The sequence below is a fragment of the Macaca mulatta genome, chromosome 16 (genome assembly GCF_049350105.2).
Source record: "Macaca mulatta isolate MMU2019108-1 chromosome 16, T2T-MMU8v2.0, whole genome shotgun sequence".
Lineage (NCBI taxonomy): Eukaryota > Metazoa > Chordata > Mammalia > Primates > Cercopithecidae > Macaca > Macaca mulatta.
The window spans coordinates 78,193,821-78,215,195 of record NC_133421.1 but is presented as its reverse complement, the minus strand read 5'-3'; the positions used below and the strand labels follow the sequence as shown (position 1 = coordinate 78,215,195).

General features: G+C 39.6%; 2 protein-coding genes across 3 annotated transcripts in view; one reads left to right on the top strand and one right to left on the bottom strand.

Annotated features, from left to right (window-relative positions):
* The window catches only part of WIPI1 (WD repeat domain, phosphoinositide interacting 1), a 148,199-nt gene that overhangs the window by 33,996 nt on the left and 92,828 nt on the right, over positions 1–21,375 (top strand). The gene's annotated exons all lie outside the window — the stretch shown is intronic.
* On the bottom strand, positions 406–21,085 carry PRKAR1A (protein kinase cAMP-dependent type I regulatory subunit alpha). 2 transcript variants are annotated; one of them, XM_015120191.3, is made up of 11 exons: positions 20,946–21,085; positions 17,547–17,729; positions 10,167–10,337; positions 9,279–9,370; positions 9,018–9,079; positions 8,125–8,171; positions 7,168–7,326; positions 5,215–5,275; positions 4,123–4,244; positions 3,151–3,232; positions 406–2,873 (listed from the first exon to the last, which is right to left on the bottom strand). In XM_015120191.3, exons 2-11 carry the CDS (start codon positions 17,721–17,723, stop codon positions 2,701–2,703), a joined length of 1,146 nt encoding a protein of 381 aa, XP_014975677.1. In that variant the 5' UTR covers positions 17,724–17,729; positions 20,946–21,085; the 3' UTR covers positions 406–2,700. The 2 variants fall into 2 exon arrangements, with proteins under 2 accessions (XP_014975677.1, XP_014975676.1); XM_015120190.3 differs by lacking the exon at positions 20,946–21,085 and adding an exon at positions 20,543–20,661.

The following is a 21,375-nucleotide window of genomic DNA, read 5'->3' as shown; positions in this document are numbered from 1 at the left end:
GCAAAATATAAAAGTATCCCAAGTAGCATTAACGTTATGTATTAAATTTAAACCAAAGAGTATGCTAATCCAGAGATGATGTTTCCCCATTAAGTCTGGGAAAGTTCCAAGGCCACAGAACCAATCTATCTTCAATCAAAAGGAAATCTGTAGCTTCTGACTGAATTTTTTCCTTCCATGACTAAGTAAATAAATCTGCTACATCTCAATTACCCTTTAAGCAAGATTTTGAGATCCACTCTTTGACAAACTGAAAAGCACTGAAAATAAACATTGTCTTTCAAAACACTGATCCCATAATTCACTTTCCCTTTTCATTTTTGCCCATCAGAGTAGACTTTAGGGGAAGGACAGAGAGAGAAAGACGGAAAAGAGAAAGGGAAGAAAAACTGATCCATTTAAGAATTTAAATTATTTCATCTCTTTTTATTACTTGACCTACCATTAAGACAATCTATAACAAAAAAAGTATATTAGCACACATGGTATAATCAGACTGGTAATCAGGAAGCAATACAAAACGGTCCTTTGGCCATCTATACTTTCTACAGCAGTAAATCTCATAAATTCACTTACCAAGCCCAGGAATAATGACTTTTAAAAGCCTTGAATATCAACTAAGACAAATTATGCCAATTCTGATTTCTCACATATACTTAGATTACACAAAGATAAAGCTTTAGATGTGATCATTGTTTAATGTAGACTTATCTTTAAATTTTTTAATTAAAAACTACAGAAGGGAGTAAACAGCAAGTCAAATGATTTAAGAGTAAAATTCACTTAGAAAGCATTATATGTATCTAAATATACATGAGCATGATTATATACATACATGAAACTGCAATTTTATGGCATTCTAAGTAACTCATTTAAGTACATTTTGGCATTTAAACAAAGATCAAATCAAGCTTTAAGCTTGTAAGAACATAATTTTCATTTTTAACTTTTTAAATATAAAAAGGTAGCTAAACACAAAGTACAGATCAGAAAACTCTCATTTAATATAGATTATTTTGGAAATTAAAAGATTTGTAACAAGGTGGCTTTCTTACCCACCCTAAAATGCACATAAAGCCTCTTCCCCAGATTTATACTTCATACTTGGTAACAACCTAAAAGTTTTTCAAATGTATGAAAAAAATCTACCATGACCAATTTAAATTACCTAGGAAAGGGCAGGAGAGGGGATCAATAATCAGAGTCAGTTCGTTGCACACAGATGGAAAAATGCTTGCAGTCACTCCCAAATATAACCCTACATTACCTTATATATAAATCACAACGAAAATAAAAGTGCCTACATTACAGAACTGTGAAAGTTTGTTTAAAAAAATAATAAAAATAAACTGTTGGGTATCATTGGAATAATGTAACACGTAAGGCTGGAAAATACTGAAATACAATTAAGACTCAATACACAAGTTTACTTTAAAAACGAAAGGAAAGAAAGAAAAGTTTGCCAGAGAAATAAATGCTAGATAGGAAAGCAGGACTTTCAGCAGAACAGCCTTTTAGACCAATTTGAAACAACACAGACACATTATACCCTACCATCAACCCACCAGAAATTCTGAAATAAAAAGGAAAAAAAGACTAAACCAAAGTAAAAAACTTCTTCCAAAATCTCATGCCCCAGTGAATCTCACGGGGAAAATTCCCAACACTGAACTTTGTCCACCTGCCATTTCTCCCTTTAGCAGCATCACCTCTTTTCTCGGTTAGGACATTTGCTCCATCTGTATCTAGTCATAGCAAATCCAATCTCCTGGAATCAGTTTAATAAGCAGAGGAGATTATACTGGAGTCAGCTGAAGGACATAATTTAACCAAAAGCTCTAAATTAACAACCAAGATTGCAGACCTCCAATTCTTATTCTCAATTCAGCATCTGATCAATTATTTGGCACTAGCTGGATAAAGGTCTAATCAGAATTTGTGAGCCGAGGCAGATGTAGTTAAATACTAACCAATATTTGTAGTCTATGAGTTAGTTTCAAACTTAAAAGGCAGGTATAGATAGCCACACTTAAAAGTATTTCAGAATTGGAGAAGAAACATTAATAACAAGATATAAAAAACCAGGCAGATTAGCTTGGCAAACAAAAATTCTGGAAAAAAAAATTGAACCAATCATATCCCATTGATAATTAGCAAAAATGGGCATTTTTCCACCCTTAAACTAGTTTAATCACAGGCAGATGTCTTTCTACTATATTAAGATTTTCTATATCCATTTTCCCTAATCTTTAGAGCATGATGAGAAACCATTTATTCTACAAAGAAATACAGCATATATGGCCACAGTCTAAATATGCTTAGAACTGGAAAATTATGTCACTTAAAAAAAAAATCTTGCACTGTTATATCATTACTCTACAGTAATTCAATAGGTGCTGGGATCTGCCCTCACCAAAAAGCATGGCACTCACTGCCCAGGGTGAATACTAACACTGCACAAAGAGAAGCAGTAACAGCAAAGTCTCCATAGAACTCTTTCTATTTATTTAACTGTGTATGAGCATTCAGTTAATGCTCCAAATTGAAAATGGTGCAATAAAAGCAACTTTCAATATATAAACAGACAGGAAGCTGCGATGCCAGTGGCCACTTGGCGCTGCAAGTAGGGAAAATAAAGCAGTCTGCATGAGTGAAGCATGGATTGGGGAGAGGAGAAAAGGGAGGCACAGGAGGCAGATTTCAGACAGACAGTGACACAAAACTGTTGTACTGCTGGATGTTTCGTTTGAGGATGTCTGAGCACGGGCCAAGAACACGTTCAAATCTAGGTCGGTCCAGCTTAACGCACTTCAAGGGGCCACGAGCAACGACTGTGGCAGCACGAGGACGATTCATCAGTAGTGCAATTTCACCTGGAGAAAGGAAAGGAAGAAGTGTAAGAACAGGCTAACTTCTATGAAAAACATTTCCTTAAAGCAGTGCACTTCTGAGAAAGAAGACAATAGATATGAGACAATCAGTAATTTCATTAAATGAGTAAAGACCAAAATCTCACACCATCTCTCTGAGCCAAAAAAGACTGCAATTAGAAAATAAAATTCAGAAGACAAAATTATGGAAGACTACAATATCTCACTGAGAGGTGACTTAAAGAAACCATGTATTTATTGTGAGGGAATTCATACATACCAAAATAATCAGAAGGCCCCAATCTTCCCACTTCAACAAATTCTTCATTTTCTGACCGACGTTGTAGCACAGCAGCTGACCCCTATAATAAAATCACCAAAAAGCTCAACAAACACTCTCAAACCCAGGGTGGCATCTTAAACATCCTATGCAATTTTAGCTACCTTGCAAATATGTGCATATGATAAAAGATGACTTTAAAATTAGTCACCACATGATCTTTAATTTCTATTTTACCAGCATCTCCTGCTAGCGAGGTTCTTCTTACCAAGCTAAGGTGCTTAAAGGGTGCAGACCTGGGTTAGCAAACTGTAGATGAAGGGCTAAATCCAAGCTCACCGTCTCTTTCGCAAATAAAACTTTACTGGAATACCGCACACATTCATTTACACATTATTTGCGGCTGCTTTTGCACTATGACAAGAGTTGAGTCTTTGCGAATGAAACCCTATGGTCCACAAGGCTTCACTTACTTACCACCTGGCCCTTTACAGTCTCCTGACTCCTGATTTAAATAAAATCAATTAGCAACTATGGAGCCACATTCATAAAAATCTGCCATTTGGATCTGCTTGGCAAGCAAGAGTATCTGCTATACATTCCCATGGAATGTGGAGATACACAAACACAGTAATTTTTCAAATTTAAATAATTACCTTTCATCTTTATTTGCCAGATAGCCCAAACACTTGCATTTTAACAAGGATAGTGCAGAATCATCAGTTTGTTATGTTAAATGGTTTTTAGAATTTGGCTATTCATGTCTATGGCCCTTCAAGAATTCTGACTCAAACTCATTTAAAAATGTAGTGACCTGGCAGAAAACCAAACAACAGCATTTCAAAGTAAAAGATAATTTTAAAATACAATTATCAGATATTCTTAAAAACTAAAGCTATAGTTCAGAATTAGCCCACTCTTTCCCTCTTAGAGTGTACAACTTTTTAAAGTATCAAATTCCGAGTTCTTTACCTCTAAAATAATGAAGAACTCATCCCCTGGTTCTCCCTGCACCACAATCTTCTGCCCATCTTCAAACTGCACTGGTTCCAATGCATCAGCTACCGTAAGACGTTCCCACTTGTCCAGAGACTCTGAAAGACAAGAATCAACATAATTCCTCTGTATTATTTGGTGCTGTTATAAAGGTAAAAAGAAAGTATAAAGAGATTCAACCAAATAGCCATGCCCATTCAACATTCTAGTAGTGTCTCAGATTAAACACGGTACCTGTCTTCAATTACCTCTAGTCTGAGCAGGATTCTCATACTGCCTGCAGATTGCCCTTAGATCCTTACCTTCAGTAGCCCAGTGGCTAGGTTAACTTATACCAACTGTACCCAATGGCAAGGGAATAAGAAAATGTAATCCTTAAGTATTCCTGAAGATTGCCATCAATGCATATCAAACCTACAACTACAATACTCAAAAGTCATAGTATCACCACCCATATCATTCCAAAGTTTCGTAGAAATAATTTAATCTACTTAAATCTTTGGTTTACTTTATGAAACAAGAACTAGAAAATAACTTTTATTCCCAAAGGCCAAACTACGATCCAAAACACAAAGCAAATGTAACCAATTCAAAAAAAAGACAAATAAGGGGCGAAAAATTCACTGCAATAAACAATGGCCAAAGCCTGTTACCTTATAAAAATCCCCATTCCCCCTTCGTGAAGAACAGGTTCTAACATCTCCAAGTCCACATAACAAAATGCACAAAAGAATATCTTCAATTAATCTGCTTTACTCTAAATTTCAACAAACTTTTGGCATGTTTGCAGAGGATGCCAGCAAATGATACCTAATCTTTCCACAGAGGAAATGCATTCTTGGAAGTACTCACTTTTCTGAACCAATCAACTCAATGATGGAACAAGAGAGACAGAAGTCACAGAGGAAATAACTGTGAATGTCCACAGTCAGAAGGACTTTCAGCCCTTCTGTCTTTTCAGGGGGAATGAGTAGCAATTATACTTTCAGAAGGCTTTTCCCAAGTCCAACCAATTCTAATTCAGGGGTATCTCATATACTAGCAAAGTCAACACACTTCACAACTCACCTAGAATAGAGACTTTACTGAGGAATTCCTCATACATCTTCCGCTTTCTCAGTGTGCTTCCCTAAAAATGAAAATAACAAAAGTGATATCCCCAAGACGTGTAATTATCACCATATAATGCTATGGAATAATAAATATTAAGTTTCAAATAAATTTTAAAACCAGAAAGTCAAAGCTTCTTGCTGCTTTTTTTTTAATGAAGAAAGTTTAATTTTAACTAATTCATCTTTATTTTACAGTTAATGAATGACATTTCTTGTGATTTTTATTTTCTGCCAATATTATGCCCAATTCCTAGCATTTGTAACCAGTATGTTGACATATTTCACAAAGCATTTCCCAACTTCCAAATACAGTCGAAATACCGGTTTATACCTGAGCCTATCACTCAAGATATTTTTCCACACACTTTATACCATGCCCAATTTCCATGTTTACTCTCAAAGTGATTTTGCGCCACTGCCAACCCAATTTATCTCTGAAAATATTTTCTCACAAAAGTGATCTAGGTCTTCATTTACAACCCAATAATCCTAGTGTTCTTCCTGTTCAATGCTGATATTTACATGCGGATTCCTCCATTAGTTTTGGCTTCTCACCTATACAACTGACATGTCTTTATTCCATAAGAAAGGACCATACCCTCCCCTAACCAGCTACATAGATATTTCACCCCATATCTACAGTTCCTAATTCCCATCCACAGAGCCAATGCATTGTGAGGCCCTAATTTCCTTTCAGGCCCACTATGAGAAAGTAAAATATTTTATTTCAAACCAATAGTTCCAGGTCCTAACTCTTCCTTCTTTGGCAATGAGATAAAGCTGTAAACATTCTACGTTTCCTTTTACTAATAGTATTCCTGCAGAGGAAATGCAGAACTGACTGTATGGTCAATTTCTTCTCCAGTAGACTGTCATATCACTTCAAAACCAATCTTTCTAAAATTTAGACTTATCTTTGCCATAAGCGTTTGTGTTTTTTTAAGGTTCAGGGACACATGTGCAGGTTATATAGGTAAACTGGGTGTCACAGGGGTGTGATGTTCATATAATTTTGTGGCCCAGGTAATAAGCAAAGTACACAACAGTTATTTTTCCTGATCCTCTCCCTCTTCCCACCCTCCACCCTCAAGTAGGCCCCAGTGTTTGTTGTTCCCCTTCTAGTATCCATGTGTTCTCATTGTTTAGCGCCCAGTTATAAGCGAGAACATGCAGTTTGGTTTTCTGTTCCTGTGTTATTTTGCTTAGAAAAATGGCCTACGGCTCTTTCGATGTTGCTACAAACGACAAGACAATCTAATCTCATCTATCCATATATCCCAAATGCAGAAAAAGTTCAAAGTACATCAGACTGTACATTTTCAAATGGTCAGATGGACACTGCACAAATTTAAGAAAACCACTGAAAATGACCAATGCACTGACTGGGACTTAAACATCCAAAGCTATCCTATAAATTTATCACGAGGTTCTCAAAAAATCTGACTGTATCACCAGACTGTTCCAATGGTTTTAGTTTTTGTTTATTCCTTTAACTAGAGGGGACAGGACATACATATGCATTACTGATAATCCACTTTCAGAGGTTAGGGAAGCTGATTATTTCTGAATGGCCCCAAATAACTTTAAGCACTTAAAAGCAGCACCTATCATGCTGTAATGGGTATAATCAGGTAAATTAAGATGTGCCTACCGGCAAATGGATAGATTTCCCAAAATGAGATGATCAGCAAAAATATACCAGATCTTGTTTCCCAAGGTTTTGTTCTAAAATTCACTGCCTAAAATGGCATAATGAATAATGCTAAGCTGGGCTTAATGCAAAGTATTTGTTCATTAATATTTGCTCATTAAAAGAAAGAAAGATTCTCTTTTTAATTTGGTAATATTCAAACATTAGTTACATAGATGAGAATTCTAAATCACACTCTCAAATAGCATGGTCTCTTACCATGAGGATTCTTCGATAGCTGTCTCGGTCGATGCCCCACAATTTCACATTTGTCTTTGCTTTGACAGTGGCTGCTCTAGGTGTTCCATAAATCAAAGCAAGTTCTCCAAAGCTCCCTCCTTCCCCAACACTGGTTGCCCATTCATTGTTGACATAGACCTAAAGTGCAAGTGACATCAAAAAAGTTTTTTTCTGGATACAAACACATAAATGTTAGAAACCCTCAACCTTTTAAAAACGTCACAATCCTAAACTTTGTTTTAAAAAATAGAATATATTATGTTTGCAGTACACAATAGAGAAGAATAGCTGATTTCTGATGAGTTAAATTGAGTGTCAAAAATTTACTTGATTTAATTATCTGATAACAAAAAAGCACTCTGTAAGGATGTAAGGGGAAAAGGTTGGCTAAGCACTAATACCAGTCATGGATACTTAGAGAACCATGGTGAGCACTATGCTAATCATTTTACTTGCATTAGGTCACTGAATTTTCTAATAATCCTAAAAGATCAATACTATTATTGTCCCCATTTCATCTGTGAATAAGAAAGCTGTATGAAGTTTGCTAGCTAATGGCTGGGTCTAGAATCTTTTTTTTTTTTTTTTTTTTTTTTCCTTAAAGACGTGAGGTTTTACTTTGTTGCCCAGACTGGTCTTGAACTCCTGGGCTCAAGCAACCCTCTTGCCTCCATCTCCCAAAGTGCTGGGATTATAGGCATGGGTCACCGCACCCAGCTACACACACTTCTTAACCACCACTTCAACAAAAGTTCTGAACAGAAAATTACCTTTAAAAAATTTCTCTGTGTCATGAAAATACTTGGCAAAAGGTATTAATAAAATCTGACATACAAGGGATGTAATGATCCTTCAAAATCACTAATCTTATTGCTCAGAAGCAATCAATACATTGGCTTTTAAGATCAACATATTTTTTATATGAGTAAATCTTACATCCGTCTCTCCTTGATCAATCACATAGAAGTTATCCCCTTCATCACCTAAAAGAGGGTAAAAAATGTTAGAAGCATATTCCAAACTAAAGAAACAAACTATCAAAATTAATACAAAATAATAAACTTATTTTATAGTGGTACTGTGAGAGAAGACTGTGTTACAAAGTAACACAATCTTTCAGGGAAAAAAATCAAAAATATATTTTAAAAGTCACAGAATTAATCAAAAATTTTTTTAGTCATCTCACGGTGAATACCATCTCTGAAAAAAATTGTTAAAAGCTGCATATGTGTACAAAGTTATTAACTGCTATGGCATCTATAACAAGGACATTAGAAACAACTCAAATAGTTAATAGCAAATTATCAGGCTGCCACAAAATGGAAATATATAACAATTCATAAAATGTCACGAATAAATAAGAAAATAAAAACAGGAAGATAGTCAAAAAGTCAGATCCATGTTAGTCTATGTAGGCAAAGTAAGAAATCTATATAAGTCCTAGAACCTTCTTAATAGACAGAGCTATACAATGAAGAATTTAGGTGTTTCATTTATTTCTTACTTTAAAAGTGATTAATAATCAATATAAAGGACGTGAGAGATATATAAGCTTCTGAAATTTTATATGACATTCAAGATAAGACAATATAGGCATTTCCTTTAAATTATGAACAAAACTGTATCAAAAATATTAGTTCCCAATAAAAAGTGTTCTGTCCATCTCAGAAAATTTTAATTTAAAAGAAACAGAAAAATCCAATAGCATAACAGAAAAAAAAAAAAGTGGTAGGATCAAGGAAAACAAACTTCAATAAAACAAAACCAAAAAAATCCTCCAGTCTCGCCTCCTCTCCCGTAACAATACTGCATGCTCCAGAAGCCCTTACCTTGCTGAATCACAGTTTCTCCTGCGATAAAGGAGACCGAAAACATGGCATCAAAAATATCACTGCGAGAGAGAGAAGGCCTCATGTTACATTTCACATGTCTCTTCCATGAGTTTCAAACATTAAGCTTAGTATTAAAGACCCCTGATTGTCATCTGGTGAACAATCATCAAGAGTTCTAAAACTTGCAACACGTGTTGAAAATAATTTGGGATCACACCCTTACTTGAAAAATAATGTTAATAAAGAGCCTGTTCCTACCTTCTCTCATTATCATCAAGATGTGAAAACAGCACATTCTTCTCAATGGCTTTTGCTAAAGCAGCCATCGTCTTGTAATCTTTTGGTATAACCTAGAAAAGAATTGAAGGTCAAATGACAATTCCATAAACCAAAAACATTTCATGTTTGCAACCTGTGTTTCAATTAAATGTCAAGCCACATTATGGTATTTAAACAAGACTGCTTCGAGTTAAGTATTTTCACTACAACACACTTGTACTATCTTTGATCCACAAACTACTCAACAAATATTGACTAATTAATCCCCTTGCCTACAGCCAGGCCTAAATATAAAGTCTGGTACCTGGTTCCCAGTTAACAACTAAAGAAACAAACCAAAACACCTTGACCAAGGTCATTATTCTGAGGCAAAACTAAGCATTTTATAATAATTAGTCATTTTAAAGTCTGTGATCTGTTAGTTTCATAAGCCTCAAGTGCGACAATTCTGTTCCCATTTAAGGTTAACAGCATAATTAAAATAGCAGCCTGGCTCTGAGGAAGAAGAGAATATAGGACAAATGAAGCTCGTAGAATAAAAGGTTAAAAGTCACAACATTTAACAGGATAGCAAAAACCAGACATCATGATTCAAGAAAAAAATCCCACCTCCTTCTACTGCAAAACAACAGCAGCAAGGAAATAACAAACCCCAAAATGCAATTATTCACTGGTTTATAATCACTATTAGTTATTTCCTCTGACAGCATGCTATTACAGCAACCTGTTTTCCAGTACCCAAGAACAGTACAGGATGGATGAAGTTCTACCCCGTTTTGTATTTTACGATTCACTCATCAAAGGAGACTAGATGACCACCAAATGGGTCCCAAAAGCATCTCCCTGATGTTCAAATATCAAAACTACCTTTCTAACATATGATGTGGCATCTTCCTCCGTGTAGACCTCAGCGCTGATAGCACCTCGTCGCCTCCGACCTTTAACCACTGGGTTGGGTGGAGGAGGAGAGATTTCATCCTCCCTTGAGTCTGTACGAGTGCCTGCTTTCTGCAGATTCTGAATCTGTTTTGCCTCCTCCTGAAAGAAATTACAAGTTTGCAAAATGAGATCCTTCAGCATGTAAAGCTGGCATTCTCACGTTCCAATGATAGTCTATCTCAGTCACTTCCAATCTCTTCTTCCATTAACAATGTAAGTTAAGAAGAAAAGACCGATTCCAAAAGGGGAAAAAAATAGAGAGTAACACTTAAAAAGAAACACTCTCAAAAGAATGTACCTCGGATGATAACAGACGCTATCCTTTATTAACGGGCAAAAGCCACTGGTACAAGCCATTAGTACTCACATGTGAGTAACAAATCAGATATTCATTAATGTCTTGACAACAATGATCTGTGATGCACACAACAGTAACACACCGCAAGACGAAATCCTGAAAATTGGGTTTTTTTGGATGCTACTGCAGATAGCAAGTGACCCTCCTGCCAAACGAAATGTTATCAGGAAAAACAATTCAAGCCCAACATAGTGATCCAAGAATGTCTAGATTACCGAGTTACTTCATCAACTCAATAAGCCATTTTCTGGATCTGCCATGCCAAGACCTATGCTAGGCAACAGGAATATAAAAACAAATAGGAGAGGGTCCTGAGCCTGTGGAATTCACATTCTAGTTTGATCCCAGATAAAAACAAATAATGAAATGATGTGATGGTAATCATGAATTTAAATAAGATCATTATCTATAATACTTCTCCCAGCAGAGGTAGGATCATTCTTTGTAATCAAGGTTTAAACTTGAAGTTAAAAGACAAAAAGAGTTTACTAGGTTTTTAAAACTACCTATTGGACCAATTCAAATAAAACCTAAGATAAACTATTAAGCATTCTTTTTTCATATCTAGAGCCTTAAAAACAAATTCCTCTCAGATCTAAAGAATTAGTTGTTATGACTGAAGTAAAAGGGAAAAAATAAAAATGTGTTACCTTCTACTTTCTCATTCATTTGACCCATTACTTCTCTTTTATATATAAATTTGTCTGTAAGTGTCCACATATTAATCTCCAGAATATTGGCAGCATTCAAGAAAAGCAATGGCATGGGAGGGAGACCTTTCATTATTATGTCCTTTTGTACTTGCACAACTTTGAAATATGTGAATATGTAAACTACTTTTTAAAATACGGTTTTTAGAAAACTCATTTCATGTTAATTCTGCTTTTTCCAATAACCAGTAAGGGTTTCTCATTTCATATTAACACAGGGCTATAAACTCAAGTCTCCCCCAAGTTTAAATTTTAAGAGTACATGACTGGGTACAATGTTTCAGGCCTATAATCCCAACACTTTGGGAGGCCAAAGGGAGCAGATCACTTGAGTCCAGGAGTTCGAGACCCGCCTGGGCAACATTGTCAAACCTCATCTCTACAAAAAAACATAAAAATTAGTTGGGCGTGGTGATACGCGCCTGTAGTCCCAGCTACTTGAGATGCTGAGGCAGGAGGATCACCTGAGCCTGGAAAGTAGAGACTGCAGTGAGCCATGATCCCACCACTGTACTCAGGCCTGGGCAATAGAGTGAGATCCTGTCTCAAAAAATAGGCCACACATGGTGGCTCACGCCTGTAATCTCAGCACTTTGGGAGGCTAAGGCAGGCAGATCACAAGGTCAGGAGTTCAAGACCAGACTGGCCATTATGGTGAAACCCCATCTCTACTAAAAATACAAAAGTTAGCCGGGCATGGTGGCAGGCACCTGTAGTCCCAGCTACTCAGAAGGCTGAGGCAGGAGAATCACTTCAACCCAGGAGGCAGAGGTTGCAGTGAGCCGAGACTGCGCCACTACAGTTCAGCCTGGGTGACAGAGCAAGACTCCATCTCAAAATAATAATAATAATACTAAACACACACACACAGTTTAAGAGTATAAATGAAAACACAAATTCTTCCCCCCAAATTTGTCAGTGACATTTCACAAAAATTTCAGGAAGAATTTCACAAACAACATTTCATTTGGGACTATATTCTACTTCACTGAATTTTTAAGATTAATTGTGAAGTAACAAAAGCATTTTGATTTCAGCATTGTCTCATGGAGTCTAGTGAGTCTTTTAAAAACAGCAGTCTGAACATAACCTAATCTGACAACTCAGAGCCATTACTCAGATCATGAGTTTTCTAGTATATACTATGATATATTTTTATATCTTTTCTCTTGCTGTTGTCATCCTGCTGTCAGTCTCCTTCCTCCTCAGCTCTTTAAGTGAGGTGATGAATAACCTAAATACCTTGACTTGATCATTACACATTTTATGCATGTAAAATATCACATGTACTCCATAAAAACATACAAATGTTATATATCAATAAAAAATTAAAAATTAGAAAAAACCTCCCAGTCTACTCAGTGGTTAATTATGTTGTTAACTCTGAGGTTCAAATTCTGCATTCGGTTTTGCATTAAATTCTGCACTATCTTCTTGACTCTTAGGTTCAAATTCTGTCCCCATTACCAACTTACTATGTTTTCATGATTATTTGTTCCCTCCCTGCTTCTGTCACTCTTCCCTGTGGGCAAAGTATACTTCCCACCCCCACTGACTTAAGGCTTGGCTACAGGACTTGCTCTGGCCATGGAATGTAAGTGGACATGCCATACCATGGTTGCCTGTGTGGTTTGGCTCTGTCCACCTTGAGCTTCTGCCCTCCCTCTGCTTTGAGAACAGCATGCCCTATATAGGGCTGCTCCTTCTGCTCAGCCCCAAAACAAGATATGTGGTGTCAGAACACAAGACAGGCTGATACCAGAAGAACTGCACATGACTGGTCTGTTGTAGTAACCAGTGAAATTTGGGGGTTGTATGTTGCTCAAACAAAAGCAGACTACAGCCTATGACCACAGCCACATTACTTAATTTCTCTCAGTTTTACTGCTATGTCTGTAAAATGCTGATAATCACCTACCTCATACATTTGAAATAATGAGTATGTATGTACGTAGAGTGCTTCACACAGTACCTGACACACCAGACACAAGGTCACAGTTATTTTAGTTCCTCTTATTTAAGGTTCTAATAAATACAAGAGTAAAAGAAGACTCAAATTCCGGATGACTGAATTAAAATGCAGAAGCTTTCAAAAGACCAACTGTCAAGAGTTTTTGGTACATTTCTTATGGAGTAGTTGAAGGAAACAGAAACACAACCCCCCAGTAGTGAGGAAGAAGGTGATGAGTATATGACTATATTTTCAGACTGATATGGTTTGGCTGTATCCCCACCCAAATCTCATCTTGTAGTTCCCATAATCCACCATGTGTTGTGGGAGGGACCTGGTGGGAGGTAATTTAATCACAGGGGTGGTTACCTCCCTGCTGTTCTTGTGATAGTGAGCTCTCATGAGATCTGATGGTTTTGAGGGGCTTTTCCCCCTTTTGCTTGACCCTTCCCTTGCTGCTGCCATGTGAAGAAAAATGTGTTTGCTTCCCCTTCTGCCATGATTGTAGTTTCCTGAGGCCTCCCCAGCCATGCGGAACTGTGAGTCAAACCACTTTCCTTTATAAATTACCCAGTCTTGGGTATGTCTTTATTAGCAGCATGAGAACAGACTAATACAGCAAACTGGTACCACAGACGGTGGCGTGCTGCTACAAGGATACCCAAAAATGCAGAAGCAACTTTGGAACTGGGTAACAGGAAGAGGGTGGAACAGTCTGGAGGGCTAAGACAGGAAAATGTGGGAAAGTTTGGAAATTCCTAGAGACTTGGAGGGCTCAGAAGACAGGAAGATGTGGGAAAGGTTGGAACTTCCTAGAGACTTGTACGGCTTTGACCAAAATGCTGACAGTGATATAGACAATGAAGTCCAGACTGAGGTGGTCTCAGATAGAGATGAGGAACTTGTTAAGAACTGGAGTAAAGGTGATTCTAGCTATGCAAAGAAACTGGCAGCATTTTGGCCCCGCCCTAGAAATCTGTGGAACTTTGAACTTGACAGAGATGATCTAGGGTATCTAGTGGAAGAAATTTCTAAGCGGCAAAGCATTCAAGAGGAAGCAGAGTTTGAAAAATTTGCAGCCTGACAAAGCAACAAAAAAGAAAACCCCATTTTTTGGGGAGAAATTCAAGCCTGCTGCAGAAATTCACATAACAAGGAGCCAAATGTTAATCACCAAGACGTTGGGGAAAATGTCTCCAGGCATGTCACAGACCTTCAGGACAGCCCCTCCCATCATAGGCCCAGGGGCCTAGGAGGGGAAAAAGGTTTCCTGGGCCATGCCCTGGGGCTCCTGTACTATGAAGCCTCAGGACATGGTACCCTGCATTCCAGCTGCTTCAGCTCCAGTCTTGGCTAAAAGAGGCCAAGGTACAGCTCTGGTCATCACTTCAGAGAGTGCAAGCCCCAAACCTTGGTAGCTTACACGTGGTGCTGGGCCTGTGGGTGCACAGAAGTCAAGAACTGAGGTTTGGGAACCTCCCCCTAGATTTCAGAAGAGGTACAGAATTGCCTGGACGCCCAGACAGAAGTTTGCTGCAGGGGCGTGGCCCTCCTGGAGAACCTCTGCTAGGGCAGTGAGAAAGGGAAATGTAGGATTGTTTGGAGCCCCCACACCGAGTCCCCACTGGGGCACCGCCTAGTGGAGCTATGAGAAGACGGCCACCATCCTCCAGACTCCAGAATGGTAGATCCACCAACAGATTGCACCATGCACCTGGAAAAGCAGCAGACACTCAACGCCTGCCCATGGAAGCAGCCAGGAGAGGGGCTGTACCCTGCAAAGCCACATAGGCGGAGCTGCCCAAGGCCACGGGAGCCCACCTCTTGCATCGGTGTGCCCTGAATGTGAGACACGGAGTCAAAGGAGATCATTTTGGAACTTTAAGATTTAATTACTGCCTCGTTGGATTTCGGATTTGCACGGGGTCTATAGTCCCTTTGTTTTGACCAAGTTCTCCCATTTGGAAAGGCTGTATCTATCTACCCAATGCCCCTAGGAAGTAACTAACTTGCTTCTGATTTTACAGGCTCATAGGTGGAAGGGACTTGTCTTGCCTCAGATGAGACTTTGGGCTTGAACTTTTGAGTTAATGCTGGAATGAATCAAGACTTTGAGGGACTGTTGGAAAGGCATGACTTTGTTTCAAAATGTGAAAACATGAGATCTGGGAGCGGCCAGGGGTGGAATGATATTGTTTGGCTGTGTCCACACCCAAATCTCATCTTGTAGTTCCCATAATCCCTATGGGTCCTGAGAGGAACCGGTGGGAGATAATTTAATCATGGCGGGGGGGTTACCCTCATGCTGTTTTCGTGATAGTGAGTCTTCACAATAGCTGATGGTTTTATAAGGGACTTTTCCCATTTTGCTCTGTACTTCTCCTTGCTGCTGCCATGTGAAGAGGACGGGTTTGCTTCCCCTTCTGCCATGATTATAAGTTTCCTGAGGCCTCCCCAGCCATGCCGAATTGTGAGTCAATTAAACCTCTTTCCTTTATGAATTACCCAGTCTCAGTATGTCTTTATTAGCAGCATGAGAACGGACTAATAGACTAACATACAAATTAACACCTAATACACAGAACACTGACCCACTAAAAAGTTGAAAATCTAGTTACTTAAAGATCCAGGTATCTATATTCAACCCTGGAAGGAATGTATACATGTGAACAAAGACCCCTGAATTATAGTAAAAACCACACTGAACTGTGACTTTAATTATTAAAAGGTAAAGAAGCTGAAACACATTAAATCTAAAATCCCATCTGCAAAGAAACCATTTTAATAATTATTCACTGCTTTCCACCTTTGTTAGTCCTTAAACAGTACTGTGGCAACTACAAGCTTTGAAACTAGCATCACACATTCAACACTCCCTATAAAAAGATACACACTTAATGTCTCACCAAGTTAATCCCCTCATTTGATGGTTTCTATTGATGTCCAAAGAAGAGGGATCACCTTACAGTGACCCATTTCAAAACCGGATCTCCAGGAACGCACTTGACTTCAAAACAAGGTACATCTATGGCCTGGCTCTATAATACTTCTACGATTTGGAAATTGCATAAATAAGAGAAAGCCAGAATATCCACTATAATTTCAAGACGGCAAAGCAACATTCACAGTGACTAGGTGTTTGTTTTTTTTTTTTAAATTATTCTGATCATGGTACTAAATACAAATTTTAACAATCAGTTTTTAAAGAAAATAGGAAATACCTGATCATTGAGCTACCCAAATACTTTTTAAAGCTTAGTACAGATTCTTTTACTAATAACCTATGCTGATTATAAGAAACTAATAACCTATGCTGATGAATAAAAACCAATGGAAAATAACGCAAATTATTTCTATTATACAATTAGATAATTACATACCAAAGAAATGTCCCTCAATTGATCCATAATCATTATGAACCACCTCATAACTTCCACATGCAAGAGAAAATCTGTAAGTTTCTCTCACTGATTTACAGAGGCAAATCACATACACTATTGAAAATATTTGGTGATCTAGACTTTCGCATTCATCATTTCTTGAGGGAGATGAATTGAAGCATTCAATTGAAGCATTCATTTGTTTCAATTATCCCTGATGTAAAATTATCACTTTGCTTAGAAAAACATATGCCATATATGTAAGTCACAATGACCTACATGCAAAGAGGAAGAGCAAAAAAGAAAAACTGGATTAATTTTTTTCAAGGGGCAACAAGTCCTGACAATAATATGGAGTAAAATGTTTGAGGACCATCAATCTCAGTATCTCTACTCTACAGTAATTCATCAGATATACTCTACACTAAAATAGACTGAATCTAATTGAAAATTTCTGATATATCAATCACAAGCTAGATTCATGTTTCATTACACTAGTTTTAAAAGTGGGATAAGATTTATTACACTTACTAGCTTTGTTCAAAAAGGGGGAAGCATTAACTGCCTTCAAGTACTATAGAATTTCTTATTCATAGAACTGCTATACTACTTCTGATCAGTTTTATCTGTTCTAGTTTTACGCACTAATTTAAAAAGTCACAAAGAATTGTGTGTAAACCCTTTGTTAGCCAAGTACAGTTAGCATACAGGTTCATTTTCTGATAAATTCTACTAATTAAGAATTTTTAAATTATTACAAATGCCCTACTTGTATTTATTTGAAATTGTTTTAGACTTTTTATTTAGTCAGATTCCTTTTCTTCCAAAAAATACAAATTAGTAACATTCCAGTTATTAAATTTAACAACTGTCATAATCACCTCATCATCTCCCTACATTTATTTTTACCTTCTCCAACCTCTCAAAGTATTCCCTGAGGAATGCCATGGGTCTCTCAGGTCGAGCAGTGCACAACTGCACAATAGAATCTTTAAGCAGTGCTTGAATGTTATGCTTCTGGACGTAGAGTTCACATTCTCGAAGGCTGCGTGCCTCCTCACTGGCGGCAGTACTGCCAGACTCCATGGTTCTCTGCGAGAAAAAAACACACATATGCTTTGTATAAACTATAAAGCAAAATGCCAACCTGGCATTTAACTTGCTAAATTCATTAGGCAACTGATTCATAGGGATTTTTTTCTAAGTAGATTTTGTTTTTAAACAGGGAAGTGGGGACTAGGGAATAAAATATGTACAGAAATAGCATTATTCCAAGTAAATGTTTCATTTAGTTCCTGCTGCAGGATCTTTGCAGGCAACAGTGAGTCGATAACTTCAGCTGCTGGGAGGAAGTATGAGCCACTATCCTCCACAAAGGCGGGTGCGGAAGTCAGGCCCTTAAGGGAATTTCATTCAGTTCTCCCTGGCAAAAGAAATCATGATGGGAAGTAGGTAAACGGTAAACAGGACAGAGAATTACCAGGGCACACAAGTCAACTCTAAGTGAAAGCAAGTCAGCACAATGAAGAACATCTGACATTCCCTACACGTAACTTCTATCCCATGGGAGTGTCCTAATGTCACAGAGCAAACCACTGGAGTGAGGATTTGATTAGCCAACTACTAGCGTAATCAAAATTTTTAAAAACACGCAAGAACATTCAGGTGAGTTTTAAAAGCAACCTTTTATTATTCCAGAATCGTTTGCCAGATTCCACCCCTAAATGATAATACACTACTGGTAAAAGAAGGAAAATCCTAAGTTGGGGGAGGGAAGAATCCTTACCACGTAAACTGTAAAACATTTGGATAGAAAATTGTCAAAATATTTTCTTCATCTGGACAGGTGAATGTTAAAACACTTAAGTTTCAAACTTGCATGAAGAATCAATAGATAAATTGCATTTAATGGATTACATTTAACGGATAAATTGCATTTAATGGATTTTAGAGGATTCAAATTATGGTACCTTTATGTAAAGTAAAGCAAACAGAGATAATAATGAGCAGCTAACCCTACCCTGGAATTAAAAATTTAGTAACTTAACAACAGGGTCATATATTGTTTTTCTTCCAACTCCTAATTACTAAGCACTTAAGAGTAGAAGACAAGAGTGTGGTCCCCTCCACTCAGCAACTGAATTCAATACTAATCAGACTTTTCCAATTATAATGCATTGTAAACTACTGAGATGAAACTGTACATTTAAAAGAATTTATAGAAAGAAATACCAGAGTAAAGAGCTATTCTAAAGTGCTACACTGTCAGTCATTTTGTCTTGACAACTTTCACCATAAAGGTCAATAACAAGTAGACTAATGAACAAACTATTAGAAAATTTGTGGCTCCAAGACAAGCACATAAATTAGAAGCCATGGAAAAAGAATCATGCTGCTACTTTAGAAATAAACAGGCAACAAAAAAAAAAATTAGGATTTATACATGCCACTTCTCCAGGTCAGGCAATCCTATGAACTGAAAATCCACTTCAGCAGAATTGTCTGCATTTCAAGTAATACTTGAAGACCACCAAGAACAATCATAAATCAGATCTTTCATGCTTCAAAACACAGTCATATTTCAAGAACATTCAACCGATCATTCTAAGATCAGGTCTTTGGCTGGTAGAGATGAGAGAACTGGGCCTAAGGCGTGAAACTGTGCTTTTGTTTGAAACAACTAATGTATTACAAAAACCAAAAAGATAGCCAGTATACGAACAGAAATGTCCCAAGATTAATGCAGTCACCATGTAAATCCCTGAATAATCAGATTTCACAGTCTTAATATTTTTAATAGAGTTACCTGGATTCTCTATGTGTACTTATTTGTAAAAGCCCAACAACCTAGCCTTCCCTCCCCACACACAATTATTTAACTGCTTTAAAACACTCGCTGCATTGTCTCTATACCCAGATTCATTCATTTGAAAATGCAGTTGTGACAAAATTGCTTCGAAAGGATTACATTCTGGGAAATAAATAAAAACACTTTGAGAAACTGTTCCTGATTCAGACCGCACCCCCTTAGACCTGCCAAGTTACGGCTTCCCTGGGGTCATCTTGAGGAAGTGTTTGCTTTCCTTGCTCTGCTGAAAAGACGGATCTCTTGGGACTCTCTGAAGGAATAAGACGGTCGTCACCACAGGCTCTGACCTGAAGGGGTTAATAGGTACCGTGTATTTTCTAGAGGAAGGGCAGGAAAATGCCCTTCACTTCACGTAGGCCACGGTCATGACCACAAAATGAAGAAGGGAAGCCGAGACTTCAAGCTACGCCAGTCGGAAGGCCACAGTGGTGGCGAGGACGCCTTAGGCAGAAAAATCGGGAAACGGAGGGAGGTGAAGGGGGACAAAAGGAAATTCAGGAGCCCGACTAAGACCGTCGTGCTGGGGGAAAGATCACCTCGCTACGGAGAGGAAAGGCTACTGCTAGCAATGACTAGGAGCCGTTAGAGTGGAGAGGAAAACTGCCGGCTTACAAGAAGAGCCAGGACCGGCGGACAAAACGATGGCGGACCCCAGCAAAATAGAGCCGTTGTCCTTCAGGAAATGGGGGAGGGTGAGCGAGGAGGCCGCGGCGCGCGGGGGCGAAAGCGGCCGGGGAGGGCCGCGGAGGGCCCAGGGCTCCAAGCGCCGTGGGGTGGGGGCAGCGCGCGGGAGCTGGGCGGCTGGGAAGCCCCGTACCAAAGCCAACGCCCAGATGGCCTTGGGGATGCAGACTCGGAGCTGGGGGCGTGAGGCCTGAGGGGAGGCGCCCGCCGGGTCGGGGAGGGGCAGGGGGGTGCGGCCGTCCCCCCCGCAAGTCGCTCCCCGTGACGCCATCTTGGATCGGTCCAGCTCCCCCAAACGGGCGGCGAAGCGACGAAGCTCACCTAGCCTGAGCCCCCGACTGACCCCACTCACCTGGGGACGGGCGGCGGCGGGCGCGAGGCTGCGGGTGCGAGGTGGCGGCGTACCGAGCTCCCTCAGCGCTTTGCTCCCAGCCCCGCTCCACTCTGCGATAGCGGCTAGGCGACAGCTCCACCGGAAACGGCCTGGCCGCAGCCAATCAGCGTTCGGCTGCTGACGTCAATGCGCCTCGCTCTGGCCAGAGCCGTCGCCTTAGCAACCTTAAGGGCGCAACAGCCCCAGTTCCTCCCCCGTCGCTCTTGGAAGGACCCTCACTCTGCAGTCTTTCGCCTTCCGCCATTCATTCCATCTTACTCGTCCCTTATCCACAGCAGTTTTCTCACGCCCGCCACTTCTCCTTTCCGCACTCTCCCTAGCCCGGTTTTCTCCTCCTTCCTGCTCACCTGCCCCTCCTTACCTGTCCCTCTCTGGGTGTCTTGGGTCGCCTCTGTTCCTCCTGCTCTTCGCTCCCTCTCCGCGCAGCTAGCGTGAGCTTCCCTCTAGTCCCTCCGCTCCTCTGTCCACCCCACTCTCCCTCCGGCCTCCCCCGACGCCTCTGCCTTTTCTCCCTCCTTTCCGCCCCCTCCCCGGCTGACCCACGTGGGGCGTCTCGGATGACAGGTGGGCGACTCCGCCCCGCGGCCCCTGCAGGGGAGGGCTCCGGGCCGGGGCGGGGAGAGTCCTGGCGTTGCCAGCCCCCGGAGGAGGTGGCTGCCCCCGCGGATCTGCAGCAGCTGCGCCGCGGGGCCGAGCGCGGGCGGATGCCCGGGATGCGCTCTCCGTGCTGCGCATCCTGTGCCCGGCCAGCGCCGTCCGGGCCCCGGGCTCAGGTCCGTCATCCGGTCCGG

Bases quoted from the DNA above. Each gene is read 5' to 3' on its own strand.
- PRKAR1A (XM_015120191.3), bottom strand. From the start codon at position 17,723: ATGGAGTCTGGCAGTACTGCCGCCAGTGAGGAGGCACGCAGCCTTCGA. The intron at 5,276-7,167 runs GTAAGAGACCAT...TTTCATTTTTAG, and splicing joins GCTATCGAAGAATCCTCATG to GGAAGCACACTGAGAAAGCG. The intron at 2,874-3,150 runs GTATGTATGAAT...TCCTTTCTCCAG, and splicing joins GGGGCCTTCTGATTATTTTG to GTGAAATTGCACTACTGATG.